This window comes from Callorhinus ursinus, unplaced genomic scaffold (genome assembly GCF_003265705.2).
Source record: "Callorhinus ursinus isolate GAN/ISIS: 27379988/994484 unplaced genomic scaffold, GSC_fseal_2.0 scaffold22, whole genome shotgun sequence".
In the NCBI taxonomy this organism is placed as follows: domain Eukaryota; kingdom Metazoa; phylum Chordata; class Mammalia; order Carnivora; family Otariidae; genus Callorhinus; species Callorhinus ursinus.
This window is the reverse complement of record NW_027397084.1, coordinates 16,472,977-16,490,479: the sequence shown is the minus strand read 5'-3', so window position 1 is coordinate 16,490,479 and position 17,503 is coordinate 16,472,977. Positions and strand designations below refer to the sequence as shown.

Sequence of the window (17,503 nt, the reverse complement as noted above, 5' to 3'; positions counted from 1 at the left end):
TCAGTTAATATTACTGTAGACATATATGCAGAGCTAAACTGGCAACATTGGTGAGATGATATACTTGGCTTTTGGGCCCACAACTAGGCTTCAAACATCATTTCTGTCAGCCTGCCCTTTACAGATATTTCTAGTGTCCACTTCTAGGCTCCTCTCCAGCACTAGCAAATCCACTACAGTGATTTCACTTAAACATAGGTTTACTGAAAAAGAATTTAATCAGATTGGCCATTTGGTAAAAATAACCAATTATTCAGTTTTGTATTATTCAAGCAAGGGTGTGTGTGTGGGGTGTGTGTGTGTGTGTGTGTGTGTGTGTGTGTGTGTGTATTAATAAAAGGAGAGACAAGTAAGACTGATATTTGTTTTTTATTTTTATTATTTTTATTATTTTTATTTATTTTTTTTAAGACTGATATTTGTTTTTTAAAGAGTATTCATCGTTAGTGACCCAAATCCATTCTTTGGTCCCATTAAAATGATTGATATATTTCCACACTGATGAAAGATAAAGAAAGTCCCTTTGACTTTGACTGAATCTCTGGTTATTGCTGTGAAATTTGCCTTTTACTATGGCTATCTTTCCATCATCCCAACGCTAGAACACAGAAAATTCCTTATTTTTAAATATTGTCCATCAAGTTGTTTGGTTGGATCGCACAGCTTCTCAGTTGTCTGAAACTGTGCCATATGATTTGCCCTTCTTTATGATTTTAACACAGTGTCTACTTCGGGCCTTGAGATTGCCCCTTTTTGGTTTATGCATCACTAGCTATTTGAGTATCATGCAGTCATTCGCAATTTACACATACCATCCCAGTAGAGTTGTTTTTCGGTAATCTTTATGCTAATCATCACTTTGGTATATTCCACGATTTTGTTCTATATTGCTGCCTTTCCTTTTCTGGCTAACACATCAAGTGATATCCCAGCACATTTCATCTGATTTCCTGCTGAGTACTTCCTTGATAAAAGAAGCAACTTCAATTTCTGTATATAAAAATAGGAATTTAAAGTATATACACTTCTACATCATTTTAGATTTTCATATACAAGGCTCCAGGAAATAGATGAAAAATGTCCTTTCATACTGTGTTTGTTCAGCTCTAAGAACCCCCATGCCCCATTTTAACTCATCAGGTCATGTTCTTTGTTTTTGTTTCCCTAGGACTACAATGATGAAATTCGCCAGGAACAACTACGTGAATTATCTTACTTAAATGGCTCAGAGGACTCTGGTCGTGGCAGAGGTATTAGAGGCAGAGGGATCAGAATAGCTCCCACAACCCCTTCAAGGTACATTAGCTCTCACTTGAAATGAATTAACAGCAAACGAGGATGGCAAGCCTTTGCCAACCTGCTCTGTGCCATGGTCACAGCTAGGAATAAACAACAACACCAGCCACCACGACAAAAACCATGACATTGAATGCTTACATAATGCATAAGCACTTTCATAAATTAACTCATCAAGTCTTCTGTACTGGGGTTAAGTATTATTCACAGGTGACAAATCGAGGTACAGAAAGGTGTCAAGAATTTGCCCAAGGTTACACAAGCAGTCTGACTCTAGAATTCACAGGTAGAGCTTTTAACAACTATCCTAAGAAAATAAGAGGTGCAAACCTGAGACTTTCTTCTTGGTGGTTCTGTCCTCAAGATTAGAGCATGCAGATGATACAATTATTTTTTTGAACCAGGATGACATTGCATGAAGAGAAAGTTAAAGATGTGTCTTTCTGGATTGGTAGAGAGACAGGTGATGATTAGCTAGGTAGGTAGACACTTAGATGGATAGGTAGATAAAAGATGCACCACTAGTCCAGAAATCCAGAAGCACACTTCTTGTATGGCTGATGGTAAGAGTATTGAAAGTTCAGGTACATTTGACTTTGCAATGTCTTTGGTCAACAGAGAGGATTTTATTGGGTATTATTCACTTTGCAGAAAAAAAAAAAAAACATTGGAATCTTTCTGCATCAGAATTTGTTTTGTACAATTCTGAATTAGTCAAGCTTTCAATAGAAAGCATTGGTTTGTGAAGAGGTAAGGTAAAAGATACTCACAGCCTTTACACATAGACTGTAATTCAGTCATTCTCTCTACCCTGTTAGAGCTGGCCTTCAAATCTCTAAAGGATGTAGATCTAGAATATTATTTTATACCTTGCACAGAAATCATCTTCAGAGATTTTAGGATACTTTGCTGATTCAATTTGTTTATTAAATTATGCCCCAAATATTGTCAACCACCAATGTCAAAAAATCAGTTTTAACATTTAAATCATAAACACCTCCATTTTGTAGTTAATCAGAAAAAAATAAAAAATGATAAATATCATAAATATCCAAGTAAAATACCAAGGCAATAGCTATTTAAGAATAAAATGTGGCAATTCTGAAAATTACGTTTGACTAAAGGAAAACTTAAAATCTTCTAGAGATTATTACATTTTTATCCCTAAAGATGAAAATAAGAGCTCTGTAATGCTAATTAGGAACATTTTTTATTGCTAAAAATTAATGTGACATAACTTTTTTATGGATATACTTTTTATGGAATCAGTCTTTTATAAAACCTTGTATATTTCTAACCTCATCATGATGGGTTGTGAAATGATATCATTGCAGGTAATCCTAAATTGATTAAATCATATGCCTTAAATAATGAAACTGTAACCTAATATATATTTAGTTTTATGTGGTGTAACCAAATATATATTTAGAAAGTCTACAAAGGGGGGACAAGTTTTATTCTATATTCCTGAAATTAGGACAATTTAAAAAAAAATAATGCATTAACTTGCTTTTGAGATTATAAAATCTTATTAATAGATTTTGTTTTGTTATTGATGGTCCTTAATGTAACATTATATTTGAGTATTTGAGTGGATCATATAAGATTTCAATTTCAGTAAAGTTCCATTCTAAAATATTAATCTTTAATGGTTTAATAAAGAATAGTGCATTGTGGTCTAGATTTTTAAATATGTTAGAAAAAAATTTGTTTGAAAGTTTTGTTTTTTAATATCCCATATATCATACAAATCTGATACTACATATGTAAAAAGAAGATAAAATTGTTGAAATTTAAACCTCACTTCAGTGCTATATTGATATCATTAATGTATTAACGTTAATGAAAGTAAATGGACCAGAATTCTGTTGTCTTCTATTTCAAACCACATGATGGAAAGTATCTACAATTAAAAAAGAACAAGGAAACAGCTTCACAAAACAGAAAATCATATTGATTAGAAAGCTTTTGAAAACATGAGTTAACGGATGCTAATTTGTACATACTTATGAAATTATGACTTTATTAAGTCATTCAATTGCACCTATATTCAAAAAGAATGGTGCCTGGGATATTTGAAAACTTCTATAATAATTTGTTGAAAATGTATTTAATTAAAGCAATTTTCATTTCAATAAATATATCTATAAAAACTAATCTTCCAGTAATTATGCATACCAGAGAACAAAGCATTATGTCTATATAATAATTTATAGTACATAATTAAAGAATTAAGATATTTGACATCTCTGACACACATTATCACTATATATTGATTGAGAGCAAACTGCAGAGAATAAAACATTAGGGGCAGATTTTGGAAGCTTTTGTTTACTACAATGAGAATTAATACATAGAACTAATGGAGTTTGTGAAAGAAGGGAGTAATCATACTTGTTTCTAAGAAAGACTACTCAGTCATCACTGTAAGTGAGAGAGAAAAATTAGAGCAGTCAAAGAGAGACAGACAGAAACACACTGACTTATGGCATGGAAGCCAGTAAGAAGACAAGTCCATTATCCAAAACAGAAAACACTCTTTGGACTATAGAGATACAGTACTAGGTTAGAGATTAGAGTTTATAGGAATTAGTGTCCAATCAGAGGTTGGAGAAGAAAGGATATTTGGCCCATAACAAGGATAACTCTCTGATGTCTAGCCTAGTTAGAGATTAATGACATCATCAACTAAGATTAGGTGAAGAACCAAGTTAGACAAAGAATATAATTATTCCTATAATTAATTCAAGGTCTATGGATTGGTAGTGTGACCTTGAGCAAGTGACTTGTACTTTCCATGACTTGGTACTGAACCTTTAAAATATCTCAGGATTAGCTACATAACAACGTTGTCGAGATTTTTAAATTAAGTGATACATATAAGGCAGTGGTTCCCAAATTGGTCTGCACTTCAGAATCACTGAGAGTTTCCTGCCGTTAGAGATTGTGATTTAATTGGCCTGGGGTGTGGCCTGGAATTTAGAATTTTTCAAAGTATTCAGGAAATTCTAATATGCAGACAAGTGAAGGAACCTCTGATATAAGGCATATAATCCAGGATATGGCATGTGTTAGGAATGAAACAGGTAATAGTCATCATTAGCGTTAGAGAATGCAAGAGTCCAAAGAAGACATTTTCCAGCTAGTAATCAATCCACAGAGATAAATATAACAAGTGCAGTGGAATGGGGACTGTAAATGAATCCAGTGGATTTGGAAACTGGTAGGTTACCGGTAATCTCAGTCAAGAGTATTTTCAGCAAAGTGGGGAGGCAATAACTAGATTACATTCAGTTCGGGAATGAGCAGTCAGTAGAGAATTAAGGATGGAAAACTTTCGAGAAGTCAGAAAAATGAAGAATACTGCAGTGTAGATTCAACCAGGGCCAGTATCCTAAAATAGGTGATGTGAAATTTCAGTTGAATTGGGGAAGAGGGATGTGAGATTAAAATTCCAAGGAAAGGACACAACGTATAGGAGATGATGAATCAGATTCAGGAGATAGGTTGGCTAGGGCTGTGTTTGTGATGCAGCTGGGAGAGGAATGGGATGGGAAATCAGATTTGATATGAGCATCATACAATTTAAAAAAAAAATTTTAGAGAGAGAAAGAGAGAGAGCTTGAGCAGGGAGAGGAGCAAAGGGAGAGGGAGAGAGAGAATCTCAAGAAGACTCCCCGTTGAGCACAGAGCCCCACATGGGGCTCAGTCTGACCATCCTGAGATCATGACTCGAGCTGAAATCAAGAGTCGACGCTCAACCAGCTGAGCCACCCAGGTGTCCTGAGCATCATACAATTCTAAAGCAGGAAGAATTGTTACAGATTCAGAGATCTGATTTTACCCATTAGGAAAAAAAAAAAAAAAGAAATCCACCTTAAGCCCAGGGAGTTATACCACTTACTCACCTGTGATTATTCAGTGGGATAGACAGCACTTGTGAATGTAGTGTAAAGCAGGGTGACATATAATTTACTACCCACACCTGGGTACTTTTCAGAGTGTTAAAGTGCTAAACTGAACAGGAAGCTAGGACAACAGTTGTAAATCAGAACTATTCTAGGCAAACCCGGACATATGCTCACGCTACTTAGGAGAAAACAGATTGATACTTGGAGGCCCAGTGGAAGTAAAGTTGGTCTTTACATCCTTTTCATAGATGTGTTTTATATTATCATGATAATATAGTATAGTGTATTCTCAGCTATTGTTGTATTTGAAGCAGGCACCGGGCCTTCTGGGTCTTTTGTATTTCACCTTCCCCAATCCAGGAGAGCATTCTCTGTACATTAGACTTAAAAGAAGTTCTCTGATAATTTCTCTATTCATCAGCTCTATAATCTATTTAAAACTTTTAAAAACTCTACCAGCATTCTTACTGTTCACTCACAAAAGCTCATTTTTCTGCAAGCAAGAAAGAGCCAGCTGACTGCTATTCATAGCAGAAAGCATAACCTACATCCCCCATCTGTGGACACAGCCAAACAGTGTGATTGTTGACATCCCAATGATCATTATTTTTCCCAAAGCTTTAGCGTTCCTGCTGAAAGCAGTGCTTTCTGGAGGCCAGCCTTTCAGACGTAATAAAAAGTGAAATAACCACGCTTTTGCCCAAAGACTTCAAACACTCAACCTTTCCAAAGGCCTTGGAAAACCATAAAAGTTGGCTGCAACCATTTGATCTTAGGCTTTTAATACAAGTTACTTTTGTGTCAAGCACCATAGTACAGAGCATTCAGTCTTTTTTTTATTGCAGAATCCTGACGTATTTCACTAACACCATAGTTACCCTAGGAAAACAAATTATATTAGTGATGGTACCAGTTCAGGGGGTTGTATGCATGATGACAAATCAGTGACAATGATTTGTGATTTCAGTGACCTCAAGCTTCAGCTACTGGAAGAAGCAGAATGATATCACCGTGCTTAGAGTTCCACATTTTACTAAAGTATGACAGTGCAGAAAGATTTTTTTTTTTTGTAAATACAACATTGCATCTCACTGTCAATAACCTCCAACATGGAGGAGACATTGACATTCAGCAGTTCAGTCTCATGGATGGTCCAGTGAGTCATACAGGTTTGCCTTGCTATCCAGCATGCCTATGAGACCTTTCATAAGCTGAAATGGCATAAAGCAAAGAAGCAATTACCATTAATTTACATGGAAATTTTTTTTGAGTGTTCCCAGACCCCGGAAAAATAACCTCTCAGGCTCTTCTGGTACTGCTAATGGATGCACAAAATAAATGGAGATAAAGCACAGATGTTCACATAGTTCAAAGCTCTGGCGGCTTGATGTTGAAATGCTGAGTGTAGTTCCTGGGGAAGGAGCTTGGTGGGGCCCTCTAGCTGCTCGGGGTGCACGCTGCCCCTACAATGGCCTGCTACAAAACAAATGCTGAACATTAGTTTTGCTTTTCACAGTTTTCAGAAAAGCAGGAATCTTCTGATTTCTTTCAGTTAGTGAAAACAGGTGCTAATGTAGGTCTTTTGTAAAAGCAAAGTTGGCATAAGGGGAACTTTTAAAAAGCAGGAAATATTTATATGTTAGCTGAAGCTCTGATCTGAGTCTCCTTGGCAAATCTGGAATAAAATGAGTGGGTTGGTTTGTGTTGGCTTGTTTTTTTTTTCATTTTATATTCAAGCATTTTACATGAGTTTCATTATAAGATGTCATAGCCAGCATTTACAAAATTTATTCTACTGCAGAGGTCAAAATACTTTATAGCCTAAAGAAACTCAATTACACACACACACACACACACACACACACACGTGCTCATGCATACAGATAAATTTGGTTTTCTTCCCATCACATGGCGGTAAGATGAAAACTATCTGTTTTAGTCTCTTTCTCTCATCCCTGGTTTCTCATCTGTACATGACCTGTTTCTCATAGGGGCCGTGGGGGTGCCATTCCCCCTCCTCCACCACCTGGACGAGGTGTACTCACCCCTCGAGGGACTACTGTGACTCGTGGAGCTCTTCCAGTACCCCCTGTAGCAAGAGGTGTCCCTACCCCACGAGCCCGGGGGGCACCGACAGTGCCGGGATACAGGGCACCCCCTCCTCCAGCCCACGAAGCTTATGAAGAATATGTAAGTACCCTTGAGAAATCAGTGGTTAGGAAGAGTTCAACTGATTGGGTAACAGGCTAACCCTCAGAGACATTCAATACCATAAATGTAGCAGATGATGTCTGTTGCAGAACACAAAGGTCATTTGCAATAGAATTTAAGCAATGCATTTAAACGCGAGCATTTTGAGAAAAGCTTTTATTTTTCAGGTGCCATAGTTGTTGGTACCAGTTAAACAGTTTGCATTTTAAGAATCAAACTATCCTGAGGTTTTCTTATTCCTTAGGAGACCAGTCTCAAAATGGAAATAATTATGAATATAATGTAAATTGTCATATACTCAGAAGTTTCTTCTGGGACATGTTAAAGATTAGCATAAAAATCACTCAGAAGTATTTGACAGATACAATGTGATTGTATTATAAACTTTGGTAATAATGTAAGACCATGCGACGGGTCTTTCATTTAAATATCCTTGCTCTCTCTTTCACCATATGAAACATATGGGATTGGCAGATACGAAGAAATCAAAAAATATAGAATGAGCAGAAGAAATGCAGTGTCTATAAGCATTCCGCTCCCTTCCCAGACACCATGTCACTTGATACGCCTTTTGACCTTTCATCCAGGTTGTTAATATCCCACTGGTCACATTGTATTCTAGTCCCGGTGACTAGAATATTGTGAAAATTATAAAGACAGACAGTTTCCTATTCACTTGTGTAACCACAGTAAATCTACTGTAAGTGTTAATTAACTGATGCAAGCCAGTCATCATCCTATGAAATAGATTCATTTTACCTTTAAAATTTCCAGCATGCTCATCCCTGGCCTAGGTTTTTATTTAATTCAACCACCCACAGACATGCTGTCTTCTTAAATGTCCTCTGTGAATGGTTACGTATTAAACATAAACTCTTAAAATAAATAAATAAATAAATAAACTCTTCAAGGACAGTTACTGTCACATGCCGGACACTCAAAACCTACAAATGTTTAATGAACTGGTTAATAATCAAGTAAAACTTATTCTAAAATAAAGTGAACATTGTTGATAGTTGTCACTAAGAATGTATTAGTGTTTAGAGTATGTTAGTATTTAGGAATAACATTATTGCTTAATACGGAACATTGACAAATATTTGCAAGAGTGAAGAAAAATTAAGTTTAGAAATCCATTTCTACTGGAAAAGGGGAAATGTGTTCATCTAAAGTATCTTTTATACCAAAAAAGGTCTTTTATACAGTATTAGGTATCAATATTTAAGATCTTTAGACAATCTTAAAATTGCAAAGTTAGAAACAGAAAATATATTCTATCTGGTAAACAAGACCACAGTTCAGGAAACACAGAGCCCAGTCTTGATTCTGCCATCTCTTTCCCGAGACAAAGTATGTATGAAGTAAGAACTTGTTAAATGAATGAATTAAAAATCCACACCAGGGATGATGGGATGGATTTTTTTTTTTTTTTATCTCCGGGAAACCTTCTACCTCTGCCATCTTTACGTGCATTGTTACTATGGTGTATTTGTATCTTCCAAATAGAAGTTTAAACAGTCAGATCTTTATTTCAAAAATTAAAAAAGAGAGAAAACCTTTTCAGGTAATAGAGGTCAACATTGTTATTAACCAGAAAATTTACAGGGCATGTGAAATTTACAGGGCACTGTGAAAGAGAGTAAGATTGGCAAAACATTGTGGCTTTGGTGTAGCTAAGAAAACACTGTAGCCTTTCATGTGCATTCCAATTTATAGTCAGATAAATCACTAGAGTGCAGACCCAATAAGAATAAACTACAAAAGCATAAAGAGTCTATAGAAACATGAGTGAGAAAGGTTATATTCTGAATGGGAATCTAAGAGGAGGGTAGTTCTTAGAGTAAGTAAAGGAAAATATGTAAAGCCATATAATCTGAATTTTTTACTTAGATTTTAAAGTACCCAGTCCCTTTTATTCATTCACTCAATCATTTACTGAGCCTCACTCTTATTTTAGGCACTGTCCTGAAGGTCCTGGAGATGTAGCTGTGAACAAAACAGACCAAGTATCTGCTTCCATGAAGTTTACATTTTAGTGGGAGGAGACAGAAAGCAAACACATATCAATAAATGAATGAAGTAATGCCAGGTAGACATAAATGCTCTGGAAGAGAGGTGGTGGGAGGGCGCTACCATAACATGGGCTGTCAGGGAAGGTCTCTGCAGAGAAGACTTGAACAAATGCTTCATGAAGCAAAGGTCCAGGCTCAGGGGGTGCCTCCATAAAAGGCATCCCTGGTAAAGGAAACCAGCACAAATGCCCTGAGATGGAACCTGCTTGGAATATTTGGGGAACAGCAAGGAAGACATTGAAACTGGAACAATGTGTGAGGCAGAGGTAGTAGATAAGGTCAAGGGATGGACAGGCCAATTCATGTTGCTGTTGGAGTCTTGGGCAGGAGAGTGACATGATCAGATTTACGTTTTAAGAGGTTTATTCTGCTGACATGGAGAATAGAATATGGGTGGGGTGGGCACAGAGTAGAAACAGAGACAGGTGAATGACTTTTTGCAGTCACTCCCCACAGACAGAATAATAGCTTGGAGGGGGTGAGAAGAGATCAGAGTCTGAGAGCACTGGGAAAATGATCTGTTAGGATTTGATGATGAGACAGACGTAAAACTTGTGTAAAAAAAATGAAAAGGAAAATTTTGTAAAGTTTCTGTGAAGTGCACGTTAAGCTGAAACTTGAACTGAACAAGTTGATGACATCGAGAGGTCATTTATTGAAATGAGAGCCAGGGAAGGAAGTGGAAAGTCTGGCTTGTGGGAAAGTCAGTTATGTTGCTGGGGGGATGGGAACCTGACTTGCAAAACACACAGCAGCATCCCGAGGTTTGCATTCTCACCACATCACTTGCTGTGTCGTTTATAAACAAAACACTCGGAGGCTTGGATTTCCCTTCTGCTTGGGTTTTCCCTTCTACTGGAAAGGGGTAATGGGTACCTCTAATGTATCTTTTATACAGTATCAGGTATCAGTATTTAAAATCTTTAGACAATCTTAAAATTGCAAAACGAGAAACAAAACATATTCTCCCCTATAAACAACCCGCAGGAAACCCAGAGCCTAGTCCTGATTCTGCCATCTCTTTCCTGAGACGTAGTAGGTATGACATAAGTACCTATTGAATGAATGAGTTAAAAATCCACATCAGAGATGGAGGGGTTATATGAATATAGAGTCATGAAGTCCAGTAATAGCAATGCCATCAGGCCTTAAGAAAGGCCTAACACAAGGAAATAGAAAATTGTCACGAATCCTCATATCTCATCTCTGTTCTCTGCATATGTTTCTTTTTTTTTTAATTTAAATTCAATTAACCAAAATATAGTACATTACTAGTTTCAGATGTAGTGTTCAGTGATTCATCAGTTGCGTATAACACCCAGTGCTCACCACATCACACGCATATATGTTTTTTTTTATTGTTATGTTAATCACCATATGTTACATCATTAGTTTTTGATGTAGTGTTCCATGATTCATTGTTTGTTCATAACACCCAGTGCTCCATGCAGAATGTGCCCTCTTTAATACCCATCACCAGGCTAACCCATCCCCCTACTCTCCTCCCCTCTAGAACCCTCAGTTTGTCTTTCAGAGTCCATCATCTCTCCTGGTTCGTCTCCCCCTCTGACTTACTCCCCTTCATTCTTCCTCTCCTGCTATCTTCTTCTTTTTCTTTTTTCTTAAAATATGTTGCGTTATTTGTTTCAGAAGTACAGATCTGTGATTCAACAGTCTTGCACAATTCACAGCGCTCACCATAGCACATACCCTCCCCAATGTCTACCACCCAGCCACCCCATCCCTCCCACCCCCAACCACTCCAGTAACAGTTTATTTCCTGAGATTAAGAATTCCTCATATCAGTGAGGTCATATGATACATGTCTTTCTCTGATTGACTTATTTCACTAAGCATAACATCCTCCAGTTCCATCCACGTCATTGCAAATGGCAAGATCTCATTCCTTTTGATGGCTGCATAATATGCCATTGTGTATATATACCACCTCTTCTTTATCCATTCATCTGTTGATGGACATCTTGGCTATTTCCACAGTTTGGCTATTGTGGACATTGCTGCTATAAACATTGGGGTGCACGTACCCCTTCGGGTCCCTACATTTGTATCTTTGTGGTAAATACCCAGTAGTGCAATTGCTGGATCGAATGGTAGCTCTAATTTCAACTGTTTGAGGAACCTCCAAACTGTTTTCCAGAGTGGTTGCACCAGCTTGAATTCCCACCAACAGTGTAGGAGGGTTCCCCTTTCTCCACATCCCCGCCAACATCTGTCGTTCCCTGACTTGTTAATTTTAGCCATTCTGATGGGTGTGAGGTGGTATCTCATTGAGGTTTTGATTTGGATTTCCCTGATGCCGAGCGATGTTGAGCACTTTTTCATGTGCCTGTTGGCCATTTGGATGTCTTCTTTGGAGAAATGTCTGTTCATGTCTTCTGCCCATTTCTTGATTGGATCATTTGTTCTTCGGGTGTTGAGTTTGATAAGTTCTTTATAGATTTTGGATACTAGCCCTTTATCTGATAAGTCATTTGCAAATATTTTCTCCCATTCTGTCGGTTGTCTTTTGGTTTTGTGGACTGTTCCTTTTGCTGTGCAAAAGCTTTTTATCTTGATGAAATCCCAATAGTTCATTTTTGCCCTGGCTTCCCGTGCCTTTGGCGATGTTTCTAGGAAGAAGTTGTTGCGGCTGAGGTCGAAGAGGTTGCTACCTGTGTTCTCCTTTAGGATTTTCATGGACTCCTGTCTCACATTTAGGTCTTTCAACCATTTGGAGTCTATTTTTGTGTGTGGTGTAAGGAAATGGTCCAGTTTCATTCTTCTGCATGTGGCTGTCCAATTTTCCCAACACCATTTGTGGAAGAGACTGTCTTTTTTCCATTGGACATTCTTTCCTGCTTTGTCAAAGATAAGTTGACCATAGAGTTGAGGGTCCATTTCTGGGCTCTCGATTCTGTTCCATTGATCTATGTGTCTGTTTTTGTGCCAGTACCATACTGTCTTGATGATGACAGCTTTGTAATAGAGCTGGCAGTCCGGAATTGTGATGCCGCAAGCTTTGCTTTTCTTTTTCAATATTCCTCTGGCTATTCGAGGTCTCTTCTGGTTCCATACAAATTTTAGGATTATTTGTTCCATTTCTTTGAATAAAGTGGATGGTATTTTGATGGGGATTGCATCGAATGTGTAGATTGCTCTAGGTAGCATTGACATCTTCACAATGTTGGTTCTCCCAATCCATGAGCATGGAACGTTTTTCCATTTCTTTGTGTCTTCTTCAATTTCTTTCATGAGTATTTTATACTTTTCTGAGTACAGATCCTTTGCCTCTTTGGTTAAATTTATTCCTAGGTATCTTATGGTTTCGGGTGTAATTGTAAATGGGGTCGACTCCTTGATTTGTCTCTCTTCTGTCTTGTTGTTGGTGTATACGAATGCCACTGATTTCTGTGCATTGATTTTATATCCTACTACTTTACTGAATTCCTGTATGAGTTCTAGCAGTTTTGGGGTGGAGTCTTTTGGGTTTTCCACATACAGTATCATATCATCTGCAAAGAGGGAGAGTTTGACTTCCTCTTTGCCGATTTGGATGCCTTTGATTTCTTTTTGTTGTCTGATTGCTGTAGCTAGGACTTCTAATACTATGTTGAATAGCAGTGGTGAGAGTGGACATCCCTGCCGCGTTCCTGACCTTAGGGGAAAAGTTCTCAGCCTTTCCCCATTGAGAATGATATTCGCTCTAGGTTTTTCATAGATGGCTTTTATGATATTGAGGTATGTACCCTCTAACCCTATACTCTGAAGAGTTTTGATCAAGAAAGGATGCTGTACTTTGTCAAATGCTTTTTCTGCATCTATTGGGAGGATCATATGATTCTTGTTCTTTCTTTTGTTAATGTATTGTATCACGTTGATTGATTTGTGGATGTTGAACCAGCCTTGCAGCCCAGGGATAAATCCCACTTGGTCGTGGTGAATAATCCTTTTAATGTACTGTTGGATCCTATTGGCTAGTATTTTGGTGAGAATTTTTGCATCCATGTTCATCAAGGATATTGGTCTGTAATTCTCCTTTTTGATGGGGTCTTTGTCTGGTTTTGGGATCAAGGTAATGGTGGCCTCATAAAATGAGTTTGGAAGTTTTCCTTCCATTTCTATTTTTTGGAACAGTTTTAGGAGAATAGGTATTAATTCTTCTTTAAATGTCTGATAGAATTCCCCTGGGAAGCCATCTGGCCCTGGGCTTTTGATTGTTGGGAGATTTTTGATGACTGCTTCAGTTTCCTTAGTGGTTATAGGTCTTAGTGGTTATAACACTGGTTATAGTGTTCAGGTTTTCTATTTCTTCCTGGTTCAATTTTGGTAGTTGATACATCTCTAGGAATGCACCCATTTCTTCTAGGTTATCTAATTTGCTGGCATAGAGTTGCTCGTAATATGTTCTTAAAATTGTTTGTATTTCTTTGGTGTTGGTTGTGATCTCTCCTCTTTCATTCATGATTTTGTTGTTTTGGGTCATTTCTCTTTTCTTTTTGATCAGTCTGGCCAGGGGTTTATCAATCTTGTTAATTCTATCAAAGAACCAGCTCCTAGTTTCGTTGATCTGTTCTACTGTTCTTTTGGTTTCTAGTTCATTGATTTCTGCTCTGATCTTTATTATTTCTCTTCTCCTGCTGGGTTTAGGCTTTATTTGCTGTTCTTTCTCCAGCTCCTTTAGGTGTAGGGTTAGGTTGTGTATTTGAGACCTTTCTTGTTTCTTGAGAAAGGCTTGTATTGCTATATACTTTCCTCTCAGGACTGCCTTTGCTGTATCCCAAGGATTTTGAACAGTTGTGTTTTTATTTTCATTGGTTTCCATGAATTTTTTTAATTCTTCTTTAATTTCCTGGTTGACCCATTCATTCTTTAGTAGGATGCTCTTTAGCCTCCATGTATTTGAGTTCTTTCCGACATTCCTCTTGTGATTGAGTTCTAGTTTCAAAGCACTGTGGTCTGAAAATATGCAGGGAATAATCCCAATCTTTTGGTACCGGTTGAGACCTGATTTGTGACCTAGGATGTGATCAATTCTGGAGAATGTTCCATGGGCACTAGAGAAGAATGTGTATTCCGTTGCTTTGGGATGGAATGCTCTGAATATGTCTGTGAAGTCCATTTGGTCCAGTGTGTCATTTAAAGTCTTTATTTCCTTGTTGATCTTTTGCTTAGATGATCTGTCCATATCAGTCAGGGGGGTGTTAAAGTCCCCCACTATTATTGTATTGTTGTCTATGTGTTTCTTTGCTTTTGTTATTAATTGCCTTATATAATTGGCTGCTCCCATGTTTGGGGCATAGGTATTTACAATTGTTAGATCTTCTTGTTGGATAGACCCTTTAAGTAGGATATAGTGTCCTTCCTCATCTCTTATTACAGTCTTTGTTTTAAAATCTAGTTTGTCTGATATAAGGATTGCCACCCCAGCTTTCTTTTGGTGTCCATTAGCATGGTAAATGGTTTTCCACCCCCTCACTTTCAATCTGGGGGTATCTTTGGGTCTAAAATGAGTCTCTTGCAGACAGCATATTGATGGGTCTTGTTTTTTAATCCAATCTGATAGCCTGTGTCTTTTGATTGGGGCATTGAGCCCATTTACATTCAGGGTAACTATTGAAAGGTATGAATTTAGGGCCATTGTATTGCCTGTAAGGTGATTGTTACTGTATGTTGTCTGTGTTCCTTTCTGATCTATGCTGCTTTTAGGCTCTCTCTTTGCTTAGAGGACCCCTTTCAATATTTCTTGGAGGGCTGGTTTCATGTTTGCAAATTCCTTTAGTTTTTGTTTGTTCTGGAAGCTTTTTATCTCTCCTTCTATTTTCAATGACAGCCTAGCTGGATATAATATTCTTGGCTGCATAGTTTTCTCGTTTAGTGCTCTGAAGATATCTTGCCAGTCCTTTCTGGCCTGCCAGGTTTCTGTGGATAGGTCTGTTGCCAATCTAATGTTTCTACCATTGTAGGTTACGTATCTGTTCTCCCGAGCTGCTTTCAGGATTTTCTCTTTGTCTCTGAGACTCATAAGTTTTACTATTAGATGTCGGGGTGTTGACCTATTTTTATTGATTTTGAGAGGGGTTCTCTGTGCCTCCTGGGTTTTGATGCCTGTTTCCTTCCTCACATTAGGGAAATTCTCTGCTATTATTTGCTCCAATATACCTTCTGCCCCTCTCTCTCTCTCTTCTTCTTCTGGGATCCCAATTATTCTAATGTTGTTTCATCTTATCGTATCACTTATCTCTCGAATTCTGCCCTCGTGATCCTGTAGTTGTTTCTCTCTCTTTTTCTCAGCCTCTTTATTTTCCATCATTTGGTCTTCTCTATTGCTGATTCTCTCTTCTGCCTCATTTATCCTAGCATTTAGTGCCCCCATTTTTTATTGCACCTCATCAATAGCCTTTTTGATATCGACTTGGTTAGATTTTAGTTCTTTTATTTCTCCAGAAAGGGTTTCTCTAATAACTTCCACGCTTTTTTCAAGCCCAGCTAGTATCTTTAAAGTCATGATTCTGAACTCTAGGTCCGACATCTTACTAATGTCCGTACTGAGTAGGTCCCTGGCTGACGGTACTACCTCTTGTTCTTTTTGCTGAGGTGATTTTTTTCATCCAAGGAGAGAACAAAATGCTAACAGGTTTACAACGTCCCCAGCAAATATACTGTATACAAATCAGAAAAGACCTGAAACCAGGGGGAAAGAAAGGGAAAGAAAGAGAAAAGAAAGAGAAAAAAAAAGAAAAAAAAAGATAAAAACAAAAACAGAACAATACAAAAAATGCAGAATATGATCAAATATGATCAGGCTAGTGCATAGATCAGTGCCACACACTAGATTTTGGGCATATTATGGTCTGTTAGAAAAAAGTGCCTCCTAAAATTTTAAAGGAAGAAAGACATATATGTACAAAATAAGGGTTGATACAATGAAGGGATGGAAGATGACTGTAAAGATGAAAATTATAAAAGATTTTATAAAAGGACTTGATAAGATAAGAAGTTGTTTGAAAAAAGAAAGAAGAAGATTTAAGAAAAAAAAAAGGAAAAAGGGAGAGAATGTGATCAGGCAGGAGACTAGAACAAATCCATACACTAGTGATTTAGGGTATATTTTGATCTGTTAGAAGAAACTGTATCTCAAAATTTTAAAGAGAGAACAACTTCTATATATATGCCAAAAATAAGGGTAACTACTATGAAGGGATAAAATATGACTCTAAAAATGAAAAATAAAAAATGTTTTTTTTTTTTAAAAAGGGATTGATAAGATGTTGGTTGAAAAAGGGAAAAAGAAAAATAAAAAAAAAACAGTTAACAAAAATTAACTTTGATGAACTAATGAATCATGGTAAAAAAAAAAAAAGCCATGAATTCTATGTGCAGTATTCCCCTAGCGCTGGAGTTCTCCTGTTGTCCTTGATCGGTAAACTTGGTCTTGGCTTGCTGGCTGTTCGTGCTGATCATCTGGGGGAGGGGGCTGTTGCTGTGGTTTCCAAATGTCTTTGCCGGAGGCTGAATTGCCCTGCCCTTGCTGGTCCGGGCTAAGGAAGCTGCTCGGGTTTGCTCTCAGGAGCTTTTGTTCCCTGCAAGCTCTCAGTACAGCTTTGGAAGACCGGGGCAAAAATGGTGGCCTCCCAATCTCCACCCGGAGGAGCTGAGAACTCAGGGTCCCGCTCCTCAGTGCGCCCCCAGAGAAAAGCAGTCACTCCCGTCTCCCTGGTCTCCAGCCGCACACCGTGCTCACCCGGCCTGTGACTGAGCTTTGCTATCTCTGGCACCCGACCCTGTGTGGAGTCTCCAAACCCAGCAAATCCCTGCGGTGCGCTCCTGTGCCGCTCCCCCCGGGGGAGGAAGGGGAGTCTCCCCGGATCTGCCGCTTGTTGGGTCCCTGCTGGAGGCGCAGTGGCCCGACTGGGCCGCGGATCACAGTTTATGGCAACCCCGAGCTGAGAGCCCGCGCCTCGGCTCCGTCTCTGCAGCCGGCTTCCCCGCTCTGATACCTGGGAGCTCTGCTGC

General features: G+C 38.1%; 1 protein-coding gene across 3 annotated transcripts in view; it reads left to right on the top strand.

The window, feature by feature from the left end:
* Window positions 1-17,503, top strand: part of KHDRBS2 (KH RNA binding domain containing, signal transduction associated 2) — a 573,339-nt gene that overhangs the window by 354,988 nt on the left and 200,848 nt on the right. For all 3 annotated transcript variants that reach the window (XR_012381941.1, XM_025890538.2, XM_073905157.1), the window contains exons 5-6: window positions 1,169-1,296; window positions 7,199-7,397. Coding sequence is in view for 2 of the 3 variants with exons in the window: in XM_025890538.2 (XP_025746323.1) it covers window positions 1,169-1,296; window positions 7,199-7,397 (327 nt within the window). In the remaining variant the exon portion in view is untranslated. The remainder of the gene's footprint in view (window positions 1-1,168; window positions 1,297-7,198; window positions 7,398-17,503) is intronic.